General features: G+C 47.3%; 1 non-coding gene and 1 gene segment (V, D, J or C); both read left to right on the forward strand.

Moving 5' to 3' along the window:
• Window positions 1-5,294: 5,294 nt before the first annotated feature.
• On the forward strand, window positions 5,295-5,367 carry trnaa-agc (transfer RNA alanine (anticodon AGC)). The gene has a single exon. It is a non-coding gene; the product is annotated as a tRNA-Ala (tRNA).
• Window positions 5,368-7,237: 1,870 nt separating this feature from the next.
• On the forward strand, window positions 7,238-20,754 carry LOC147245970 (T-cell receptor beta-2 chain C region-like). The segment is given in 7 exon segments: window positions 7,238-7,280; window positions 7,372-7,675; window positions 18,411-18,466; window positions 19,308-19,655; window positions 19,740-19,763; window positions 19,932-20,038; window positions 20,445-20,754. Coding segments are annotated over 7 exon segments (930 nt in total).
• The last annotated feature ends 3,617 nt before the right edge of the window (window positions 20,755-24,371 follow it).

A 24,371-nucleotide genomic window follows, 5' to 3' on the forward strand; every position in this document is an offset into this window, starting at 1 on the left:
TATATATATATATTTAGCGAGTGACGACATGTTTAGCCGCATGCGTTCATTCCATCGCTGGATGTCCAGGTGGTGCTTAGATAACAACGTGGCTCATAGACAATTGGAGCTCCTTCTGGGGAAAGCCTGGTCTGATTCGGAGAGATGGCGTCCATCCTACTTTGGATGGTGCATCTCTCTTATCTAGGAACAGAGGCCAGTTTGTTAGCCATACTAATCCCTGACAAGCAACCAGAGTTCAGACCAGCAGGCAGAGCTGCAGGTTAGCACGCCCTCTGCTGGTTCCTTGGTGTTGTCACCCACCCAGCCTATAGAAACTGTGTCTGCCCTGAGGCTTCATAAGCCTGCACCCAAATCTGGAGGAGTAACTTATAGCAACTTAGTTCAAATTAAAACCACTGCTCCAGCAAACCAACCCAGTAAAACTATTAAATGTGGTTTGCTTAATATTCGATCTCTCCCATTCAAGTCTCTCCTACTGAACGATTTAATTACTAATTATCAGATTGGTGTATCAGCACTCACTGAAACCTGGGTGCAGCAAGATGAGTGTGTTAGTTTAAATGAATCTTGCCCTCCTGGTTACATTCACTACCATGTACCTCGCACCACTGGCAGAGGAGGAGGAGCTGCAATCTATCAGTCAAATTTGGTGCTTAACCCTCGACCTAACAGTTCATTAACTCATTTGAGAGCCTTATTGTCAGCTTTTCCCACCCAGACTGGAAAGCAGAGAAACCACTCTTACTTGCTGGGGTGTACCGTCCTCCTGCACCTTATTCTGAGTTCTTAGAAGAATTCCCTGACTTTCTGTCTAACTTGGCATTGAACTCAGACAAAGTCATTCTAGTGGGTGACTTGAACATCCATGTGGACGTCAATGATGATTCTCTGGCCACTGCGTTTAAGTCGCTTCTTGATTCTGTTGGCTTCTGTCAGAGGGTAAACAAACCCACTCCCACTTTTAATCACATCCTTGATTTAGTGCTCACTTATGGAATAGAAGCTGACCTCATCATAGTTCTTCCTCAGAACCCTGTCTTGTCTGATCACTCCTTAATTACATTTGAATTTACTTTAACAAATTATATTCTACCTGGGAAAAAGTCCCGCTTCAGTAGATGTCTATCTGACACTGCTGTTTCTAGATTTAGGAGCTTATTCCAGCAGAGCTTGCTGCCACACCTTGTAGTGATATAATGGGCAGTTATGCTGATTCCACCCCACCCAGGTGGACTATCTTGTGGACAGCACTGCAGCAGCACTCCTTGGGACACTTGATGCCGTAGCTCCCCTGAAGAAGAAGGTTATCAACCAGAAAAGAATAGTTCCCTGGTACAGCCCAGAGCTGCGTGCCTTAAAACAGAAGACCAGACAACTGGGAAGGAAGACACATTCCAGCCAGCACGAGGAAGTCCGCCAAGCCTGGAAGGAGAGTTTATTAATATATAAAAAAGAACTCCGTAATGCCAGAAGCGCTTACTACTCGTCCCTTATAGACAAGAATAAGAACCACCCCAGGTTCCTCTTCAACACCGTGGCCAGGCTCACCAAGAACCATAGTGCTGTTGAGCCATGCATCCCCCAACTCTCAGCAGTAACGACTTCCTTTCTTTCTTTACTGAAAAGATTGTGAACATCAGAACAAAGATTGCCAGTAATGGAGGACAGACTACAGTCCCCATAGAAGCACCTCCCAGACTTGGTGCTCACTTGGACAGCTTCTCCCCATCGACCTGTCAGAATTAACTTCTGCAGTCGGTTCCTCCAAGTCAGCCACTTGTCTGCTGGATCCCATCCCAACAAGCCTCCTTAAGGATGCCTTCCCTCTAGTCAACACTTCTATATTAAATCAAATTAATCTTTCCTTAGTCACAGGTTATGTGCCACAGGCCTTTAAGGTGGCTGTCATCAACCCTTTACTTAAAAAACCTTCTCTTGACCCAGATGTGTTAGCCAACTATAGGCCGATATCCAACCTCCCCTACATCTCCAAGATCCTTGAGAAGGTTGTCCTGGAGCAGCTACATGAACATCTGCACAGCAACGAGCTCTTTGAAGCCTTCCAGTCTGGATTCAGGGAACACCATAGCACTGAACCAGCACTGGTCAGAGTCTCTAATGATCTTCTTATAGCTTCAGACAGAGGTCTTGTCTCTGTGCTTGTCCTTTTGGACCTCAGTGCTGCATTTGACACCATCGACCACAGCATCCTGCTACAGAGACTAGACCATGACATTGGGATTAAAGGAACTGCCCTAAAATGGTTTAAGTCCTACTTATCTGACAGGTTTCAGTTTGTTAATGTTAATAATGACCATTCGGAGTATAGCAGAGTTACATATGGTGTACCACAGGGTTCAGTTTTAGGACCGATTCTCGTCACTCTTTACATGCTCCCATTAGGTGACATAATCCGGAAGCACTCGATCAACTTCCACTGTTATGCAGATGACACACAACTTTACTGGTCGATGGAGCCAGATGACACAAGCCAGCTTACTCATCTGCCAGACTGCCTGAAAGACATTAAATCCTGGATGTCTTCTAACTTCTTAATGCTCAATTCAGATAAAACTGAGGTCATCATGTTTGGACCTAAACACCACAGGGACACACTCTTGAATCGGATCTCTACTCTAGATGGCATCACCCTAACTTCGAGTACAACTGCAAGGAACCTTGGGGTCATTTTTGACCAGGACCTTTCCTTCAGCTCCCACATAAAGCATGTGACCAGGACCGCCTTCTTCCATCTGCGAAGTATCGCTAAGATTAGGAATATCCTTTCCCAGAGTGATGCTGAAAAACTGGTGCATGCATTTATCACTTCTAGGCTGGACTACTGCAACTCTCTCCTGTCAGGATGTCCTAAATACTTTCTAAAGAGTCTCCAGCTGGTCCAGAACGCTGCAGCGAGGGTTTTGATGGCAGTTAAGAAGAGAGAACACATCTCTCCACTTTAGCTTCTCTCCTTCCTGTAGGATCTAGAATCCACTTCAAAGTCCTTCTGCTAACTTATAAGGCTCTCAATGATGAAGCTCCATCCTCTCTGAAAGAACTCATTAGTCCCTACTGTCCCACCAGAGCACTCCGCTCCCAGAATGCAGGTCTTTTAGTGATTCCCAGTATCTCTAAAAACAGACTGGGAGGTAGAGCCTTTAGTTACCGGGTTCCTCTACTGTGGAACCAGCTCTCTCCATGGGTCAGAGAGGCAGACACTTTAACTACATTTAAGTCCAGGCTTAAGACCTTCCTCTATGACAGAGCCTTCAGTCAGGACTGGTTCAGGTAGCTCTGAACCATTGATAGCTATGCTGCTACAGGCTTAGACTGCTGGGGGACACATCAGGTTACATGGAGCCCTTCCCTCCTCTCCTCTCCTCTCCTCTCCTCTCCTCTCCTCTCCTCTCCTCTCCTCTCCTCTCCTCTCCCCCTCTCTCCTCCTCTCCTCCCTGCACATTTTTGGAACTGTCACTACCACTACTTGTTGCACTTTGTAGTTTGGCCCTGGTGTCTCGCAGTCTCTCTGTGTTTCCACAGATCCACCAGAGCCCCAACCGCCGCCTGCATCGCCCCCCCCCCCTTTTTCCCTACTGTTACACCGGCCTGCGCTCCCCTTCCATGAACCAGTCTGCCATCCAGTCCCCCATCAGGCTGGCTTGCTCTCCCTGCCCCCCCCCCCCCATGAACCAGTCTGCCATCCAGTCCCCCATCAAGCTGGCTTGCTCTCCCTGCCTCCCCCCCATGAACCAGTCTACCATCCAGTCCCCCATCAAGCTGGCTTGCTCTCCCTGCCTCCCCTCCCATGAACCAGTCTGCCATCCAGTCCCCCATCAAGCTGGCTTGCTCTCCCTGCCTCCCCTCCCATGAACCAGTCTGCCATCCAGTCCCCCATCAAGCTGGCTTGCTCTCCCTGCCTCCCCTACCAGAAGCTTCCTTCTTCAGCTGTTATTAACATTTCCATGTTTCCTCCATTCTGCATTGTAAACTGTTTTCTTGTCTTTACCAACATCTACTGCACGTCTGTCCGTCCTGGGTGAGGGATCCTCCTCCCCTCCTCACCCTGAGGTTTCTCAGGTTTTTCCCTGTTAAAGGTTTTCTATGGAGTTTCTCCTCAGTCGATGTGAGGCTCTGAGGGCAGAGGATGTTGTTATGATGCCATGAAGCCTGGAGACAAACTGGTGGTGAAAACGGGCTATACAAATAAAATTGCCTTGCCTTGCCTTGCCTTGCCTCTATAGCTCGCTCCAACAGAAAGGCTGCTACTTGTGCGTCCGTGGCTCAGCCTTAGGTTCTTTGCGACTCCTCCAGCGAGTAAATGAACCCCCAAGAATCCCTGGACTGCAGCGAGCTTTTTATCCTTCTCCTCTCATCTGCTGCTCGTTCTATAAAAGACCTTTTTTTTTTTTTGCTGTGTTTTCTTCAGGGTCCATGCTCGTCCTCCTGGAAGCAGCTCACCCAACACTGATCCAACAAGGCGTTGGATACCCACTTTAGACTTCCTGGTCTCAGTGTTTTGACAGACAGCTAAGCTGCCCAATCAGATGCATTCTGGTTTCGGCTGTTGTTGGACAGCTAAACGGGCCAACCAAACTAGTTGGTAGCAGTTTTTGATTGGGTAGAGGTAAATTTGGCCCTGCACCTCTTATGTATTAGAGATTTTGATGAGTCCTATTTTAAACACCATAGTTTATTGATTAGCATTGAGACATCCTGACAAGTTCAGGGATTGTAACAAAAAGTACATAGAAATCTGGAAGCCTACCCTCCTTTGGAATAACCTAAAACAGTAGGATCAGATACACTGCTGAGAGGGAGGCAGAAGTTGTGAACGGCGCTGACAAGCAGGGGACTTCTGCAGGAGATTCGTGTTTGATCCCCATAGCCACCCTGAGTTGTCAAACACTGAATCTCTTTTCATTGTAGGTTCACGGGGACTTTTAACAAACCAGTCACAGTCAGGAGATTCAGGCTCAACATCTCCACTTGCTTTGCCTGGTGAGGTCAGGAGGTCAAACAGACCTTGTACCCTCTGTGTCAGATGTTTTCTCCACACAGAGTTAAGGGGCTGGTGCACAGCAGCTAGCAGGAGTCTGGACACGTATGTTCACTAAGTCACTCGTCAACACAATTTTCCCACCTGCTAAAATATGGCTCTGGACCTGCAGGAGTCACGATTGACATCTTGGGTCCAGGGGTTTGTTGAACCAGAGAGCGCTTCAGCTGCTGACAGCTGGAGAACCAGTCCAGACTTGGAAGCTCCTTTATCCTGTCTCCCTTAGGACAGACAGGGGGAATTAGCTCAAGTGGTAGAGCGCTCGCTTAGCATGTGAGAGGTAGTGGGATCGATGCCCACATTCTCCAGGACTCTTCCTCTTCCTGTGTGGTTGAACAGAGGAGGAGCTCCTGTGTGATGAAAGTGTTACACTGCTGCTGAATTAGTGAACGTTAAATGTGCACTAAGAACAGCCTTCCTCATTTTGAAATCCGCAGTCAAAATATGACTTTTAAAACTTTGAGACTTTTGAAACTCCTCTTGGGCGGTTGGTCCAACTGAGAAGTTGTCCTGGAGACCATGGGAGCAACATGGTACCTGTGGAGATCAGAAAGGTGAAGTCCATCCCTTTTTCACTTCCTCATATCCTCACTTCAAAATCTGCAGTCAAAATATGACTTTTAAAACTCCTCTTCGGCCGTTGGTCCATTTTTGGAAAAAACATTTACACAGATAAAGTTGATAAAATGTAGAAATAAATTTGTGCTGAGAGAAAAAGTAAAAAGATTTAAACAACACGGTGCTGTACTCACTAAAGGAAGTGTTGTGCATCTCTGCAGACGTTGGTCTGATAACAGGAAACCTGCCCGGAAGGTTCCTCATGTCCTCCAACACTTATTTATGAATATTCCACTGAATCCGTTCACACCTCAAACATTTGTTCTGCCGGCTCAGAGATTTTTCTCTGGAGCTTGGAGGATTTAACATCAATCATCTATATGCAACACATACATTCTTATTTACTTTGATTGCACTTCTTCCACATTTTATACGCGTACAAATATATATATATAAATAAATGTGTCCCACTACCTCTCACATGCTAAGCGAGCGCTCTACCACTTGTGCTAATTCCCCCTGTCTGTCCTAAGGGAGACAGGATAAAGGAGCTTCCATGTCTGGACTGGTTCTCCAGCTGTCAGCAGCTGAAGTGCTCTCTGGTTCAACAAACCCCTGGACCCAAGATGTCAATCATGACTCCTGCAGGTCCAGATCCAATGGACTGCTTGTGTTGAAATCCCACCCCCATCATGAGTGTGTTCACTCTACGTGGAGAGGGTAACCAATTGCTGCTTTACCTCTCCACACACAACGGCCGCAGGGTTGCGAGGCAATGGGCATGGGCTATCACAAGAAGGTGGGCCCAACTACCGACGATCACCAAGAAACTGGAAATGATTGAAAATGTATTTCTTATTATCTGATAAAGTTGATCTAAGAGTCTAAATCCATGTTTGTGATGTCCAGGAATTTATCTTTTACCGTTCCTTAATAACGCAGCACGGACACCCCAGTGGTCATCACTGTGGCCCCCCAGCAAGAAGGTTGTGATTAGAACCTGAAGGCTGCTGGGATAGGCTCCACCCCCCACCACCCTTAACAGGATAAGAGGGAGAAAATGGATGGATGGATGGAGGGATGGATGGATGGAGGGATGGATGGATGGCCCTTTCCTTGATAGCATAATTAGCATAAATCACATGACAATGAAGTAAAAGCTAGGATTTTATTTTGTTTTTATTTGTACTGTGCCTACCATTTTTTTCAAGCAAGATTCTTACATCTTTCAGTCCCAGGGAACAGCTTGTCACTGCTGACAACTTTCTAGTTTACTTTTATTTTTATAGCAAAATCTTTGAATGTAATTTGTATTATTACTGTGAAGGGAGGCAGGCAAGCAAAAAATATCAGTCACATTTGTGTTTTTTGTGCCAACAAAAATAATTCTCACCATGATTTTCAGCTAACAGCTTCTGTAATATTTAACAACGCGAACTTTGAAAAAAAAAAACCCCAACAACAGAAATTGGCTGTGAGGCTCAGGAGAATCGTGGATTCTGACATCATCCAGGTGCAAGATGAGGCTGTAGTCACCAGGGGGAGACAGATCACATGCGAGAAACCACACACCCTCCCTCTTGTTTCTCAGGGCAGAGCCACTCACATCAGTCGCTGACCATGTCTTCATCAGTTCACTCGTGGATCCTCCTCAGCTTCTTGTGTACGATCACTTATTTCACCACTGATTGCTTGATTCATGCTTGGCACCTTCAGTACTTGTCAATAACATTTCCTGGTCTCTTTCCTTCCAGGTCAAGTGGGTGCTGTCACGTTTCAGCAGTCTCCTCCGCACATCGTGAAGGCGAGTGCTGAGGTCCGGATCAACTGCAGCCACGATGACCTCAGCCTTCCTGTGCTGCTCTGGTATCAGCACCGACAGGACAGCCTCTCGATGACCCTCATTGGCTACGGATACGGGAAAACCTCCCAACAGTACCAGAGCCAGTTTGAAGAACAATTCAAACTGTTAAGAGAGGACAGCCTGACAGGAGCGCTGATTATCAGCAGAGCAGAGCCGTCACACTCCGCTGTGTATTTCTGCGCTGCCAGTACACAGTACTGTGGTTGAATGCCACTGCCTCTCTAAAACCCATGCACACACAGGCAGTATCGGGAAGCTGTGTGGCTCCTGCAGCCACTTGAAGGATGTCTGCAGCCCAGATCGACTTTCTGCTCTTCTTGTTGTCATGTAATCAAGTTGACTGCAAAAATATCCTACGTTTGTTGAAACTGTTTGGATCAGAGTATCGCCTCATTTATACTTTTGTATTCCCCCCACAGACCAAGCTAAGGGGTGAGGTTTCTCCCCCTCTAATAGAGCAGGAATCATCCAGGGTGGAAGATGATGGGGACGCTCTGGTGCCTGCTACAGGACGGAGGCCAGATGAATTGGATTGGCCACCGTGACGTCGGCAATGATCCCATCTACGAGACCGAGTTTGAAGAATTGCTTGAAATCACAAGACACCCAAACAGGCTCTCTCATCACTCAGAGAACACATCCGGCGCAGCTGTGCACTGCAGCGCAGCCGCAGAGATGTGGTTCAGCGTCACGCCCTCGCGAAAACCCCCGCTTATCATGACGTTCAACATCCTGAAGCAGGCTTTTGGAACGTGCACATGTAGCCAATGGACCACAAACGGCTGTAAACTGTTGACATACATCACATCTCCTGTCGCTGACAGGTTTTACTGCTAGCAGCCTCTTTGAAGCATACAGGATGTAATGATGAAGTGTTCCCCGGTGGCATGGCCCCCGCAAAATGTTGCTTTGTCTCCTTTCAGCCTGCAAAAGACAAATTCAACCTCAAACACCTGAGCGTGAGCGTTCCCACCACATGCCACCTTTTTGGGAAATACATTTATTCATTGATATTTCTAGAGCCGGACCTCAGAGACCCACTGAGACCCGATGAGTGCTTGTTAGCTTCCACCGTAACTTTGCTGCAGCTGTCACAGGGAGGGGTATGACGAAATTTTGCGTCACGAAATTTTCATGACAATAAAAAATGACAAAATAAAATTCAAAGACGCACGAAATAAAAATCAATGTAAAAAAAAAAAAAAAGGGGAAGCGGTGCCGCGCACCACCACACTGATGACTTCTGACCCTCTCAGCTTCTACCGTGCTGCCACTCACAGTGACGCACGCTGCCGAAAGACTTCCTCCAATACCAGCTCTGTCGCTCTCAGGTGGCGGCACGTCGGAGGTTCATTTTACTTTTATCATAAACTGGCGACTGCTCCAGGTGCTGCAGTGAAAGAATAAAAATGTGAAAAGATGAATATGATCCCCAAAGTGGGGCCAGAAGTAAAAAACAAGCATAATACTAAAAATATGAAATATTTCCAAAATATTATATAGGGTATTATTGTATATGACACTGCAGATCATAGTTTAATTATTTTACTTAAAATGAATAAATCTGCATCCGTCCATCTGCAGGGTTCACCTCCCTCCTCGCCAGGTGCAGTGTTGGGACAGGTCATTTTCTACATGAATTAGTTCAACGTTCAGGTGACAGATTTTAAAATGAACTAGTTCAGTTCAAAGTTCATAATTCAAAATCTTGAACTAAGTTCCCAGTTCTAAAAGTGAACCCGTTCAGTTCTTTCCCCCCATATGTTGCTTCCAGCTCTTATTTTTTAAAATGACTGCTCACGCCCATGTAGGAGCACAGGCAGCCGTTCAGTTCTACCAATCAAACAGGGCGTCAGACTGCGTCCTCTTTTTCAGTTTTGTGTCCTTCTACATCCTTTATTTACTTGCGCACCCCTTGAAAGGCTACCCGGGTGCTTCAGTTCAATTTGCCGTTTCAGCTTTGCGGCGGATGCCACTGAAGTGCATATTTTCTTTTTGAAACCCGGCAGACAGAGTTTGCACAGAAATGTGAGACTTTTTCCATCGTCCTCCTCCTTTAAACTCCTTTAAATGACCGTACGACGCATCCTTGCTGGTTGTTGAGTTTCGTCTCGTCCGTGGGCTGGAACTACATGCCGCTCCTGTCACCTCCTCCATGCTGCTTTCTGTTGTGATGATGCGACACTGGTGGCTGGCGTTGCCGGATTTTCACCTGAAATCTGGTACCCCACTGAACGAAGATGAACGAGAGAGCGAAGCGTTCACAGACGCCAGATGGAACGCGTTCACAGTCGCGTTCACTAGGCAGCAGCGCTGTACGTTCATTTCACGTTCCTCCAGAATATGAACGCGTCCATGAACGATCATTCAATGAACACGTTCAGGCCCAACACTGCCTCCAGAATTGTGTCTGACCCAGCAGTGACTGACAAACCAGGGTTCTTGTGGTGTTGATCTGCATTGTGGCCGGCCTCCTCCTCTCCTCAGTCTGTGGTCGGCAAGGTCACGACAGGCACTTCTCCTAAATCCTGCCTGCGGTCGTGGTGCACGTGAACCCGAGTAGCGACTCGTGTTTTTTTATGATTATTTTTGTGTGAGGTAATTTTTCATAATTTGGTCAGGAAACAGAGTGACACCTCGGGCAGGATTTCAGTTTGGCAAGGATGAAGTATGAAAAAGGACAACTACTCTGTGAACAGCAGACAAGTCCATTTTAACAGCACAACATGAGGCCCACCATTTAGTTTGGGCTAAAGACTTGCCCCCCCCCCCCCCCCCCCCCCCCCCCCCGCGTGACTTGGTGTGTGACAGGTTTATCACACTGATGTGTGTCCAACATGCGCTGGTATGGTACCATGACCTCAGGGGTCAGGGTAACCAGCTAAGAAGCGACCGGCATCATGAGGAGAAGGTGTTATCATGTACTTTGGCCAGCTGAGGGCAACCCAACTGTAAGTTTGTGTTCAAAGTTGTGTGAACTTTTACTGTAAACGACTGTAGAGCCAGCAGAGGAATGACTTCCATCTTGAGAGCTTTCTATCACGCTGTCCTTTTCTAAATGCTGGCCAGGCGTCTTCATTTGCTTGATGTGTTTTCTTAAGTTGCCGAGTTTTGAGCTCTCAGGGCCACCGTAACTTTGTTGCAGCAGTCCTGTTATTCTGATCCTCTTGAAGCTGTAACTGAGAACGCTCCAGCTACCTCCCTCTGCTCTTGAGCGAGAACCCTCCCAGCAGTCGCTGCTCTGTGGCCACTAGGAGTCTGTCGAGGTACAGAAGAACCTGCCTGAATCTGAACCAGCGTGGACGAGAACCTCAGACAGAGCAGAGAGGGAGGACTGGAGCACAACTACAGCAGAGAGGGAGGACGGTGCAGCTCGACGTGAATGAACGCGTCTTCGTGAATTTGACATCACGATGAGAGTGGACGTCTTCTCAGTTGCAGTTCTCGTCTGCTTCAGTAAGAACATCTACATGTGTCTGAAAGAGTACCAATGCTTCTGTGTTTTCCAGCTCAGGTTGTGTTCTTGTCTTCTGTCTCGTTTCCTAGATTTGACCTTTGGTGTCAAAATCCATCAGCCTCCAACTGTATTCAGCCAAGAAGGAGACGCAGCTGTAACGCTGCAGTGTGAACAAGATGACGATCAGTATTACAACATGTACTGGTACAGACAAAGCAGCAGTGGGGGAGTACAGCTAGTAACATATTCTGTTGGTAAAGATCAGTCGACCATTGAAGCTCCTTTCAGCAAGTCCAAGTACACCATGTCCCGGCCTACGCTGCTTGAGTCCTCTCTGCAGATACACCCTGCTGAGACTGGAGACTCGGCTGTGTATTACTGCACTTCCAGTAGAGCACAATGATTCAAAACCCTCAGCAGCTAAACAACAACCTGAAGAGGAAACCAGGAGGAGGAATGAGGGTTCACGTCAGGTTGCAGCGTCGGTGAGTGATGGCAGGATGAGCAGACCGCATGAACTCATGCACGGGAGCTCATTTTCTCAACAAGAACTCACCGAGAAATGTTCACCGTTGACCCAATTCAACTAGCAATTATCAGACTGAGTAGAGTGAGACGAAAACCTCTGGAGAGTTAAAGAATCAAATGGAGGCAAAGAAATGGAAATGCCTTAAATGTGAGTCAGGCTAAAAACTCATGACAACTCACAAATAAACTGAGAAACACTGAGAGGGAAATGAAGACACAATAAAGACACCGTGAAAATGCTCACTTTCGCTCACTAAAACTTGACCAAAGACCATAAAGCAGTGGAGGAAAATGACATGAGAGGAATCAACAAAGTAGCTGCTAAAATTCACCCGAAACACGAGAAGAGCAGCCTCTCCACACTCTGGCGACGTTTCACATCGGGTCGGTACTAAAATCCAGGTTATGTTTCTCCAACACTGAGCTCATGTAGCGCCTAAATCTTTAACCCTGTGCAGCCTGACAAGATATCACGCACCGACATCCACAGGGTTCATTGAAAAGAACACGCAGGGAGAGGTGATATCAGTGACATCAGCAAGGGTGATGAAAGCATGGCGCATTTGGCGCAGTCACACAGATTTAAAATGATACATGAATAAACATACTTCAATCTATGCTGAACGGATTGAAGTAAAATTATGTTTTTTACTCGTCCTCCACGCTTTAGATCGTAAATGTCTGTGCATGTCTTCAAGTCAAGTCAGGTTTGTTTGTGTGTCACCAAACCCCAACCAAAGTTCTGTCCTGACTCTGTCCAAGTAGAGCAGGTCCAGCACCTCCCTCCTTCAATGAACCTCCACCCAACAATTCTCCATCAGCAGCACATCCTGCAACAGCAGCCACCAGAACCTTCCTTTACCAGCAGGAAGGTGGAGCAGATCCAGGATCAGTGGGGACGGAGAGAGAGCAGGAGAGCAGGACAGAGACAAAGACAGAGAATGGAGGAAGACAGAGAGACAGAAGGAAAGAGAGGGACAGAGATAAAGAGTGAGAGAAAGGAGGAGAGACTGATGGACAGAGACAAAGACAGAGAATGGAGGAAGACAGAGAGACAGAAGGAAAGAGAGGGACAGAGATAAAGAGAGAGAGAAAGGAGGAGAGACTGATGGACAGAGACAAAGACAGAGAATGGAGGAAGACAGAGAGACAGAAGGAAAGAGAGGGACAGAGCGAAACAGAGAGAGAAAGGAGGAGAGACTGATGGACATAGACAAAGACAGAGAACGGAGGAAGACAGAGAGACAGAAGGAAAGAGAGGGACAGAGATAAAGAGAGAGAGACAGGAGGAGAGACTGACGGACAGAGACAAAGACAGAGAGTGGAAGAAGACAGAGAGGGACAGAAGGAAAAAGAGGGACAGAGATAAAGAGAGAGAGACAGGAGGAGAGACTGATGGACAGAGATAAAGAAAGAGAATGGAAGAAGACAGAGAGGGACAGAAGGAAAAAGAGGGACAGAGATAAAGAGTGAGAGAAAGGAGGAGAGACTGATGGACAGAGACAAAGACAGAGAATGGAGGAAGACAGAGAGACAGAAGGAAAGAGAGGGGCAGAAAGAGAGAGAAAGGAGGAGAGACTGATGGACAGAGACAAAGACAGAGAATGGAGGAAGACAGAGAGACAGAAGGAAAGAGAGGGACAGAGAGAAAGAGAGAGAGAAAGGAGGAGAGACTGATGGACATAGACAAAGACAGAGAATGGAGGAAGACAGAGAGACAGAAGGAAAGAGAGGGACAGAGATAAAGAGAGAGAGAAAGGAGGTTAGACTGATGGACAGAGACAAAGACAGAGAATGGAGGAAGACAGAGAGACAGAAGGAAAGAGAGGGACAGAGAGAAAGAGAGAGAGAAAGGAGGAGAGACTGATGGACAGAGAGAAAGACAGAGAATGGAGGAAGACAGACAGACAGAAGGAAAGAGAGGGACAGAGATAAAGAGAGAGAGACAGGACGAGAGACTGACGGACAGAGACAAAGACAGAGAATGGAAGAAGACAGAGAGACAGAAGGAAAGAGAGGGACAGAGATAAAGAGTGAGAGAAAGGAGGAGAGACTGATGGACAGAGACAAAGACAGAGAATGGAGGAAGACAGAGAGACAGAAGGAAAGAGAGGGACAGAGATAAAGAGAGAGAGAAAGGAGGAGAGACTGATGGACAGAGACAAAGACAGAGAATGGAGGAAGACAGAGAGACAGAAGGAAAGAGAGGGACAGAGAGAAAGAGAGAGAGAAAGGAGGAGAGACTGATGGACATAGACAAAGACAGAGAATGGAGGAAGACAGAGAGACAGAAGGAAAGAGCGGGACAGAGATAAAGAGAGAGAGAAAGGAGGTTAGACTGATGGACAGAGACAAAGACAGAGAATGGAGGAAGACAGAGAGACAGAAGGAAAGAGGGACAGAGATAAAGAGACAGAGAAAGGAGGAGAGACTGATGGACAGAAACAAAGACAGAATGGAGGAAGACAGAGAGACAGAAGGAAAGAGAGGGACAGAGATAAAGAGAGAGAGACAGGAGGAGAGACTGATGGACAGAAACAAAGACAGAATGGAGGAAGACAGAGAGACAGAAGGAAAGAGAGGGACAGAGATAAAGAGAGAGAGACAGGAGGAGAGACTGATGGACAGAGATAAAGAAAGAGAATGGAAGAAGACAGAGAGGGACAGAAGGAAAAAGAGGGACAGAGATAAAGAGTGAGAGAAAGGAGGAGAGACTGATGGACAGAGACAAAGACAGAGAATGGAGGAAGACAGAGAGACAGAAGGAAAGAGAGGGGCAGAAAGAGAGAGAAAGGAGGAGAGACTGATGGACAGAGACAAAGACAGAGAATGGAGGAAGACAGAGAGACAGAAGGAAAGAGAGGGACAGAGAGAAAGAGAGAGAGAAAGGAGGAGAGACTGATGGACATAGACAAAGACAGAGAATGGAGGAAGACAGAGAGACAGAAGGAAAGAGAGGGACAGAGATAAAGAGAGAGAGAAAGGAGGTTAGACTGATGGACAGAGACAAAGACAGAGAATGGAGGAAGACAGAGAGACAGAAGGAAAGAGAGGGACAGAGAGAAAGAGAGAGAGAAAGGAGGAGAGACTGATGGACAGAGAGAAAGACAGAGAATGGAGGAAGACAGACAGACAGAAGGAAAGAGAGGGACAGAGATAAAGAGAGAGAGACAGGACGAGAGACTGACGGACAGAGACAAAGACAGAGAATGGAAGAAGACAGAGAGACAGAAGGAAAGAGAGGGACAGAGATAAAGAGTGAGAGAAAGGAGGAGAGACTGATGGACAGAGACAAAGACAGAGAATGGAGGAAGACAGAGAGACAGAAGGAAAGAGAGGGACAGAGATAAAGAGAGAGAGAAAGGAGGAGAGACTGATGGACAGAGACAAAGACAGAGAATGGAGGAAGACAGAGAGACAGAAGGAAAGAGAGGGACAGAGAGAAAGAGAGAGAGAAAGGAGGAGAGACTGATGGACATAGACAAAGACAGAGAATGGAGGAAGACAGAGAGACAGAAGGAAAGAGCGGGACAGAGATAAAGAGAGAGAGAAAGGAGGTTAGACTGATGGACAGAGACAAAGACAGAGAATGGAGGAAGACAGAGAGACAGAAGGAAAGAGGGACAGAGATAAAGAGACAGAGAAAGGAGGAGAGACTGATGGACAGAAACAAAGACAGAATGGAGGAAGACAGAGAGACAGAAGGAAAGAGAGGGACAGAGATAAAGAGAGAGAGACAGGAGGAGAGACTGATGGACAGAGAGAAAGACAGAGAATGGAGGAAGACAGAGAGACAGAAGGAAAGAGAGGGACAGAGATAAAGAGAGAGAGAAAGGAGGAGAGACTGATGGACAGAGACAAAGACAGAGAATGGAGGAAGACAGAGAGACAGAAGGAAAGAGAGGGACAGAGATAAAGAGAGAGAGAAAGGAGGAGAGACTGATGGACAGAGACAAAGACAGAGAATGGAGAAAGACAGAGAGACAGAAGGAAAGAGAGGGACAGAGATAAAGAGAGAGAGACAGGAGGAGAGACTGATGGACAGAGACAAAGACAGAGAATGGAGAAGGACAGAGAGAAAGAAGAAAAGAGGGACAGAGATAAAGAGGGAGAGAAAGGAGGAGAGACTGATGGACAGACGGGGATGTGAGCAGGTGGAGCTACGGGTGGCAGCTTGGGCCTCTTCAGGTCTGGAGCCTCCTCCAGCAGCACCTGGATCTGGGATGAGGGGAGAAGAAGAGGAGTTAGTAACACGTCTGAGGACAGGAGGAGGAGAGAGAAGCCCAGTGCATCATGGGAGATCCCAGCAGTCTGAGCCTATAGCAGCAGGTCTAAGGGCTAGCCTAAGCAGTCCTGACTATCAGCCTGATCAACAAGGAGGTCTTAAGTCTGGTCTTAAACCTAGAGAGGGGGTCTGGGTCCTGGACTGAAACTGGGAGATGGTTCCACAGGAGGGGAGCCTGATAGCTGAAGGCTCTGGCTCCATTCTACTGTTAGAACTCTAGGAACCAGCAGGAACCCTGCATCCTGGGAGTGAAGGGTTCTAGCTGGATCATAGGGGACTAGGAGCTCTGTCAGGGATGAAGGAGCCTGACTGTTGAGGACTTTGATGGTAGAAGGAGAATTTTAAATTCTGAATCTGACAGGGAGCCATGCAGAGAAGCAGTCCAGGAGAGACCTGGTCTCTGCTACCAGTTCTAGTCCACATGTGGACTGGACCGCGTAGCAGATAATACATGTTTGCTCCGTCAACAACGTACCCGACCTGGAATAAATAAAAACAACCACAAATCACATAAAGAATATTTTCATAAGAAAATTAAATTTGAAATCAAAAATGTGATCACTCATGGGCAGCAGCGTTGTCATGAGCTCTGCTGAGGTCACTTTTCAGGTGAAGATTTGACCTCAAGTACTTCCCAACATAAAGTAGGGCTCAATACTGAGGAGGCTAACTGTTAGCTGTGGTGTTTACTGGCAGCAGGCGTTTTCAGTCTCGCTGCCTTAACGGCAAAGCTCCCACAAGGGAACTCTCAGATGTGGAGAAATTAAACTTATATCTCACACATATCTCACTCCAGGGATAAACACGTCTTGGGTGGTGGGCGCTCGCCATGGCGTGCAAAACCAGATCACTTCACGTATTAGCGCTTAGCTTCAGCTGCATTTGTAAAGCCTGGTAACTTTGAGATCCAGGAGGATACGACACCGCTCGCTTGTTTGGAGCAAGGTTGTCCCTCAATTAGTTCAGTCATGACCCATTTGTTATGTAACAGTGAGGTGATGAGATCAGCAGAATGAACGTTGATGCACGCTGACGAGGGGACATTTTCTAAAGAGCCCGTACACCTTTGGAAAATACCATCACAACGTTCTGACCATGAAGAAAGTTAACATTTCAAGGGTTTTGTAAACGAGGTATGAGTTATATTTTTCGTGCGTTCTTTGTTCTCTGATGGGTGGGGTAAAGGGGTGTGACCAGGAGTGATGTCACTTCCTGTAAGCAGCTAAAAACAAACGTGCTCTTTCCTCTTTTCTTGGCGTCACAGAAATAGCAGCAGTCAGGTTGGAGCTGCTTCATCCGACAGTCAGCAGCTCTCACGGTCCCACAGAGATGCAGGTGGAGATGTGGAGAAGCTGGCTGGGGGGAGCCGAGAGGGGGGAGGCAGAGAGACGCCAGGTTTTTGTCTGATGCTTTTTCACGGTGGGGACAGGGGGCCACGGTGATACAGTCCTATTGAAGCGCCGTACAAAAACCTCCTCCCATTACCAGCCATTGTGGAGGCTGCTACGTGTTGTTTGGCTGCTCGGGGGAGCAGAAACATCAGTGTTTGAAAAGAGCTTGTGATGTCACAGCGCTTTAACCCCGAGGAGTGAATTGAAATCCTGAAACATTTTGTTTGAACGGGATCTCCAGTCCAAACGTGCAGAACTTGGATGATTGTTGGAGAGAAACCAAACAGTTGTGGAGCTGCTGAAGCTCATCCAGCAGGTCTCCCCTCCTCCATCCTCTGGATTATCAGCCTGTTTGAACACGCGGATCCTGGGACGTGAGGAGGCTTTTTGGTCGAGGAGACATTCAGTGTGACTCTGGAGCTGAAGTTTACTTTGGAGAGGGAACCAAAGTCACAGTTCTGGGTAAGTGGGAGCGTCGGTGTCTTCAGTTGACTGAAACTCATCTAGAACAGTAAACGTGTCAGCAGGAACATGGAGAAAACCTCTGCAGACATGAACAACTATTGAGCTCACGTCAAACCACTGTGACCTACGCTGAACCTGCTTACTTCGGCCGAGGAACCAAACTGACAGTTTTAGGTAAATATTTCTGTTGATGACTTCAAGTCTCAGTGCTTTAGAGTCTCACTACTGGAAGAAGGACGAGTCAAAACTCTCCAAAGAGAGTTCTGCTGGAAAAGGCAGCAGCGGTTCATGCTCAGTATTTCTGCACTGTGACGGTGTCAATGAAGCCTCCTTTGGAAAAGGAACCAAACTGACTGTGTTGGGTGAGTAGAGAGTTTAGAAATGGGATCACACCTGCAAGTAGAAGGCTGCATACAGAAGTACTTGGGTCTGCGTAGTCTGAGTCCCTCTCAGTAGTTTTTGATGTCGAGCTTTAACGCTGTGTCAATTCTGAAGCCTACTTTGGCCGAGGCACCAAACTGACTGTTCTTGGTGAGTAAGACATTTTAGTTCTGGAACATGGACCTCTGTCAAAGACCAGTAAAATAGTAAAGACAGACAGGTGTGTTGGTGAAGCAAATACTACTTTGTATTTGCTAAAAACAAAAAGTACTGCAGCACATGATGGTTTTTGAGCAGTAAAATATGAAATACTTCAAAGTTTCTTTAAAAAAAGTCGAGAACCAAAGTTAAAGACGCGTCCGTCTGGCTCACTGATGGAGTTCACTGTGACTGGATCAGTTTTTTCTGCAGCCTTGAATCAGTGTGAACAACTATGAGCCTGCTTACTTTGGCGGAGGCACCAAGCTGACGGTGTTGGGTAGGAAACTCAATAAATCCTCCTCTTCTGTTTGTCTGGTGACCGTCTCCTGTCTTAACCCTGACGGTTGTTGGTCATTTGAATCTAAAGCCGTTTGAAAAGGTCAGTCGAGATCTCCTGAGTTGTTCTTTCCTGACACAAAATGCCGGGTGTTGTGTTCATGTGTTGCTTTGAGCTGCAGAAAAGATCCTGTCGAGGTGGTTCCTGCCAGCCAGCATCTTCTCAGCCGTTAGACAGAGGGTCAGCTGTTGCTTCCTCTCATCCAACACCGTAGCAACTCTTGTAGGTCTGTCAGTTTTGTGCTTGTGAGTCACTGGTGTGCTCCAACGCTGATCCTGCTTATTTTGGAGAGGGAACCAGACTAACAGTTCTGGGTAAGATCACGATCACAACTTCATACAACTTCAGAAAATCCAAGAGAGTATTAAGGTAATGGATTTGATCAAAACGTCTCTTCCAGAAAGAATTGCAGTCTTAGAAGGCGCGTGTTCATGTGATTGGTTGTGTTCAAGTTTGTTCCTGCTGACAGCACTTTACAGGATCTTAAACAGACCTGAACCCATTTAGACCTGAAACCTTGGTAGAACTGTCAACATCTACTTGATCCTTCCTTTCTCCGCCTTTGTAGCAGATAGAAACATGAAGTATGAACCAAAATAATCCTCTGGCTTCTCTGGAGTTGACTTGCCTTTGTCCGACTGTTCGGTGAATTTGTTTTTTTTCCAAAAATCCCCAAACAGCAGCTAAAGTGAGGTTTCCTCAGGTCTTCTTGGGGGAACAACCCATAGTGGCACCAGGTCTGAAAGGGTCTCAGCAGTGCCTGATGTTCTCTGTTCTCCAGAAACAAACCAGCCCATCACCCCACCGACAGTGACGCTGCTCCCACCTTCACAACACGAGTGTTACAACCAAAAAGACAAGGAAAAGAAGAAGACCCTGGTTTGTGTGGCCTCTGCTTTCTACCCAGACCATGTCAGTGTGTTCTGGTCCATGAATGGTCACAACGTCACCACGGGGGTTGCCACGGACGACCGGGCCCTGCGGAACGGAGCCCACTACAGCCTCACCAGCAGGTTGAGGGTCCCTGCCACAACCTGGTTCACACCTGCCAATCGGTTCACCTGCACTGTCAGCTTCTTCAACGGAACGGACAGCAGCCATCATTCAGATGGCGTTGCTGGCAGTCCAGGTACCTGTACTTGCAGAGGTGAACTCACGTGAATCCCTGAACAACCGTTCAACCGTTTTTGATTCCAATTCCTTCCTCTAACAGGTGGAGAGGAGACCATGACAAGAGGTGAGCGTTACTTTGTGACTGCTGATCCTCATAGAAGAAGCTTCCCTGCAGATTTAATTTCAGAGCTGCTGACCACAGGGAAAGACGTTCTTACAGGATTCTTTGACCAGAATGGACACACGTGGTATTTGTACATGGATATCATAGAATATGTTTGATTTCACGCAGAGAAATATTTGAGGATCACTCAGAGTGCCAAACTCTCCTACGTGGTTTTGATGGTCAAGAGCCTCATTTATGGAGCTTTTGTTGTGTTCCTGGTCTGGAAGCTTCAGGTTTGTTCTCCTTTGTGTACCTGCACCTTTCATTCTCTAATACATGTCAGTGTGAATCAAAGGACGACATGTCAGACACAGACGAGCTCCAGTGAACGTCTCTCCCCTCTGTTGCTGTACTTCACTCATTTACTGTACTAATACTTTGATTCCTTCATTTTCAGTGAATAAAACCCAACTAAACAGTGGTTGAACATCAACTTTTACTTTAATTTGTGATGAACAACAACACAATAGATGACACACAATAATGGGGGAAGATGCAGGACTGGAGACTTAGTCTAACAAGACGCCAAGGAAAATATGAAAAGAGCGACAAAGACAGACAAACAAAAGATAGATCACCCTGTGTGTGTGTGTGTGTGTGCGTGTGTGTGTGTGTGTGTGTGCGTGTGTGTGTTTTAAGGTGCAGAAGAAGGCTCTGAAGAGGGAGGACAGAAAAGACAGAATCTAAAGATGTGACGGCCAACACTTCATAATCAGTTCACCTCCTTGTTCTTGAGCAAAGAGAAATTGTCTGTTGGGGAAATGCGGCTGTAAGCAGACAGGAACTGAGGAAACCCTTGAAAAAGTCATGTATAATAAAAAGGAAGGAAATTTCTGAGAGGCACACAAGCCAGTCGTGTCTGCTGTGTACTGTTGTTTGTGTCAGAGCTCGGTTGTGCGTGGAAAGATTGAGAATGATTTTGATGTCAATAAAAGCACCACTGAAGGTCTTGTCAGTCACCATGAGTTGTTATGCTGTTAGAAGTTGGAATGATTAACAGAGTTGTTGTTCCAACTTGGTTGAATTTGTCTAAAGTGACTTACCATTTACTCAGGAAACTGCAGTAAAACTTTGTACACTTACAGTACCCACATAAACCAAATCAAGGATACCTTAAACTCCATGTCAGACAAAAACATGCAGGAGCAAAGACTGAAAAAAAAAACATTTCATAGTACATCGGCACGCCTCACACACACACACACACACACACACGCACGCACACACGCACACACACCCACGCACGCACGCACACACACGCACGCACACACACGCGCACACACACCCACGCACGCACGCACACACACGCACGCACACACACGCGCACGCACACACGCACACACACACACACCCACGCACGCACGCACACACACACACACACATGCACACACACACACACACACGCAAACACACACACACACACACAGTCCCATCTGATCCTCCATCTTTTTCCAGGGTATATTTTGCTTCACTTGTCTACTTGACGTCCATTTCTCTCCCACGCCGGTCAGTGAAGCTTCCTGACTGCTTCATTACGTCAGAACGCGCTCTGCTCAGAATCAAGTCAAGAGGCAAAAGTCTACTTGGCCTGCATGGATTAAAAGTTTGAAGCACCTTTCAACTTTAGCAATGCTCAAAGTGTTTTGCAGTGGTGCAGTATTCATCCGTTCACTCACACACGGAGGGTGGAGGCTGCTGACCCTCTCATCAGTAGCTGGACAGACACTCGACCCCCCCGTTATCACACTTGTATCTTTTTTTCCCTACTTTGCACATCATCTTCATTAAAAAGATGGGTTTTTATACCAACTCACAGTCAAGTAAATGTAAGAGTGTCACCAGCCATGAACCCTGGTGTGTGAGGAAGCAGGTCCAAGCTGTTGTTGTAGGAGCAGTCAAAGCAGGTCTAGAACCCTGCAGAGGCGTCGAGAGCCACAGCCCCACAGAGGATGTGGTCACAGAGCTGCCTGCACTTTGTTCTCTGTGCTGAGAAACAACGGAGGAGCAAACTTCCTCTCCACCACAACCTGGGGCCTGCAGACTGCAGCTGCATCTCTGCACCACCTCCGTACGCAACTGAGCAAACGCACGGGAAACTTCTGTTTCTGTGGCAACTGAAGCTGCAGAGGAAGCATTGACGTCTGATTTAATGTACAACAACTGCTTCTTCTGATCAGATGCACAAATCTGCAGTTCGTCGCTCTACTGGCAGAACGAGGGTCGCTTGCAATAAACGACAGCAGAACAGAGTAAACACGATTCTTGAACACTGTATTATCATCTCATATGAATTATTCTTTCACGACAACATAATATAATAAAACTGTAGTCAACGCCCATTCACGCCATTCTTCATATAAACATTTGTATTTGTCAAAATCCCAGCAAGACTCCATCTACGGACAAATATGTTCTATATGTTCTGAGTTCTTTACCTTTAAATTCTGTTTGTTCTCATCTGAGTTCAAAAAAAGGAGACCAGACTGAGAGTGTTCGCGACATCACTTTGGATCTCGAGGCTGCAGCGCTGTAATTATTCATTTGAGGCCAGACTAACACGTCTGACCAACGTATTTCTGGAAGTTCGGACTCTAACGTGCAGTAAATTCTCCCACATTCACTTTTTCATGCAGAGATTCTGTATTGGACCTCAGAAAAGTGCTGCCATCTGCTGGACAAAATCTGCAATACAACCTTCAGTCATTCAGGGCGACTTGAGGTGTCTTGGAAGCTTTTTTCTCCTGCAATGAATTTGAATCAAAACTGAACACACATTGATCATCCATGTTGTTTGGTGGGCCACTGAAAGGGTTAAGATTTGGAATCATGACACAGTCGGAAATCACAAGACCTGTTTTTGTCAATGCAGGGCATTTCAATGTTCATCCATCCCTCCATCCATCCATCCATCCATCTATCCCTCCATCCATCCATCCATCCATCTATCCCTCCATCCCTCAATCCATTTATCAATACCTCCCTTTCTCCATCCATCCCTCCATCCATCCATCCATCCATCCATCCATCCATCCATCCCTCCCTCCCTCCCTCCATCCATCCATCCCTCCATCCATCCCTCCATCCATCTCTCCATCCATTCATCCATCCATCCATGTATCCCTCCATCCCTCAATCCATTCATCAATACCTCCCTTTCTCCATCCATCCCTCCTTCCATCCCTCCATCCATCCATCCATCCATCTAGCCCTCCATTTAGCCCTCCATCCATCCCTCCATCCATCCCTCCATCCATCCATCCATCCATCCTTCCATCCCTCCCTCCATCCATCCATCCATCCATCATCCATCCCTCCCTCCATCCATCCATCCATCCATCCCTCCATCCATTCATCCATCCATCCATCTATCCCTCCATCCCTCAATCCATTTATCAATACCTCCCTTTCTCCATCCATCCCTCCATCCATCCATCCATCCATCATCCATCCATCCATCCCTCCCTCCCTCCCTCCATCCATCCATCCCTCCATCCATCCCTCCATCCATCTCTCCATCCATTCATCCATCCATCCATGTATCCCTCCATCCCTCAATCCATTCATCAATACCTCCCTTTCTCCATCCATCCCTCCTTCCATCCCTCCATCCATCCATCCATCCATCTAGCCCTCCATTTAGCCCTCCATCCATCCCTCCATCCATCCCTCCATCCATCCATCCATCCATCCTTCCATCCCTCCCTCCATCCATCCATCCATCCATCATCCATCCCTCCCTCCATCCATCCATCCATCCATCCCTCCATCCATTCATCCATCCATCCATCGATCCATCCATCCATCCCTCCATCCATCCATCCATCCTTCCATCCATCCATCCTCCCATCCCTCCATCCATCTATCCATCCATCCATCCATCCATCCATCAATCCATCCATCCCTCCCTCCCTTCATCCATTCATCCATTCATCCACCCATCCATCCATCATCCATCCCTCCCTTTCTCCATCCATCATCCATCCCTCCCTTTCTCCATCCATCCCTCCATCCATCATCCATCCATCCATCCATCCCTCCATCCATCATCCATCATCCATCCATCCATTTATTCCTCCATCCCTCCATGTTCCCCCTCTTCTCCTGTTGAGGGTGGTGGGGGTGGAGCCTATCCCAGCAGCCTTCCCCCTGGACAGGTCACCAGTCCATGGCAGGGCCAACACATAGAGACAGACAACCATTGGCTCTCCCAGCCACGCCTACGGTCAATTTAGAGTCTGGATTAACCTGGTCCCTCTTGATGTCTTTGGACTGTGGAGGAAGCTGGAGTACCAGAGAGAACCCAGCAGGAACAGGGAGAACATGGAGACTCACCCAGAAAGACCCCGTGCTGCAGCCGGGGCTCCACCCACAACCTTCTTGCTGGGGGCCACAGGGAGGACCACTGCTCCACCAGGCTGCCTGCTCTAATTCAGGTGCATTGGATGTGAGTGCTAAGTTTGATTGCTTTATTTCAAGTGATGACACCCCTGCGTACTGTAGGGGGACCTCAAGGACCACAGATCGTCCCCGTGAGGTGGAGTTAGAAGGCGATGACTCTCCCACCTG

This window comes from Aulostomus chinensis, chromosome 17 (genome assembly GCF_037954235.1).
Source record: "Aulostomus chinensis isolate RoL2024-O1b breed Wild chromosome 17, RoL_Achi_v1.0, whole genome shotgun sequence".
In the NCBI taxonomy this organism is placed as follows: domain Eukaryota; kingdom Metazoa; phylum Chordata; class Actinopteri; order Syngnathiformes; family Aulostomidae; genus Aulostomus; species Aulostomus chinensis.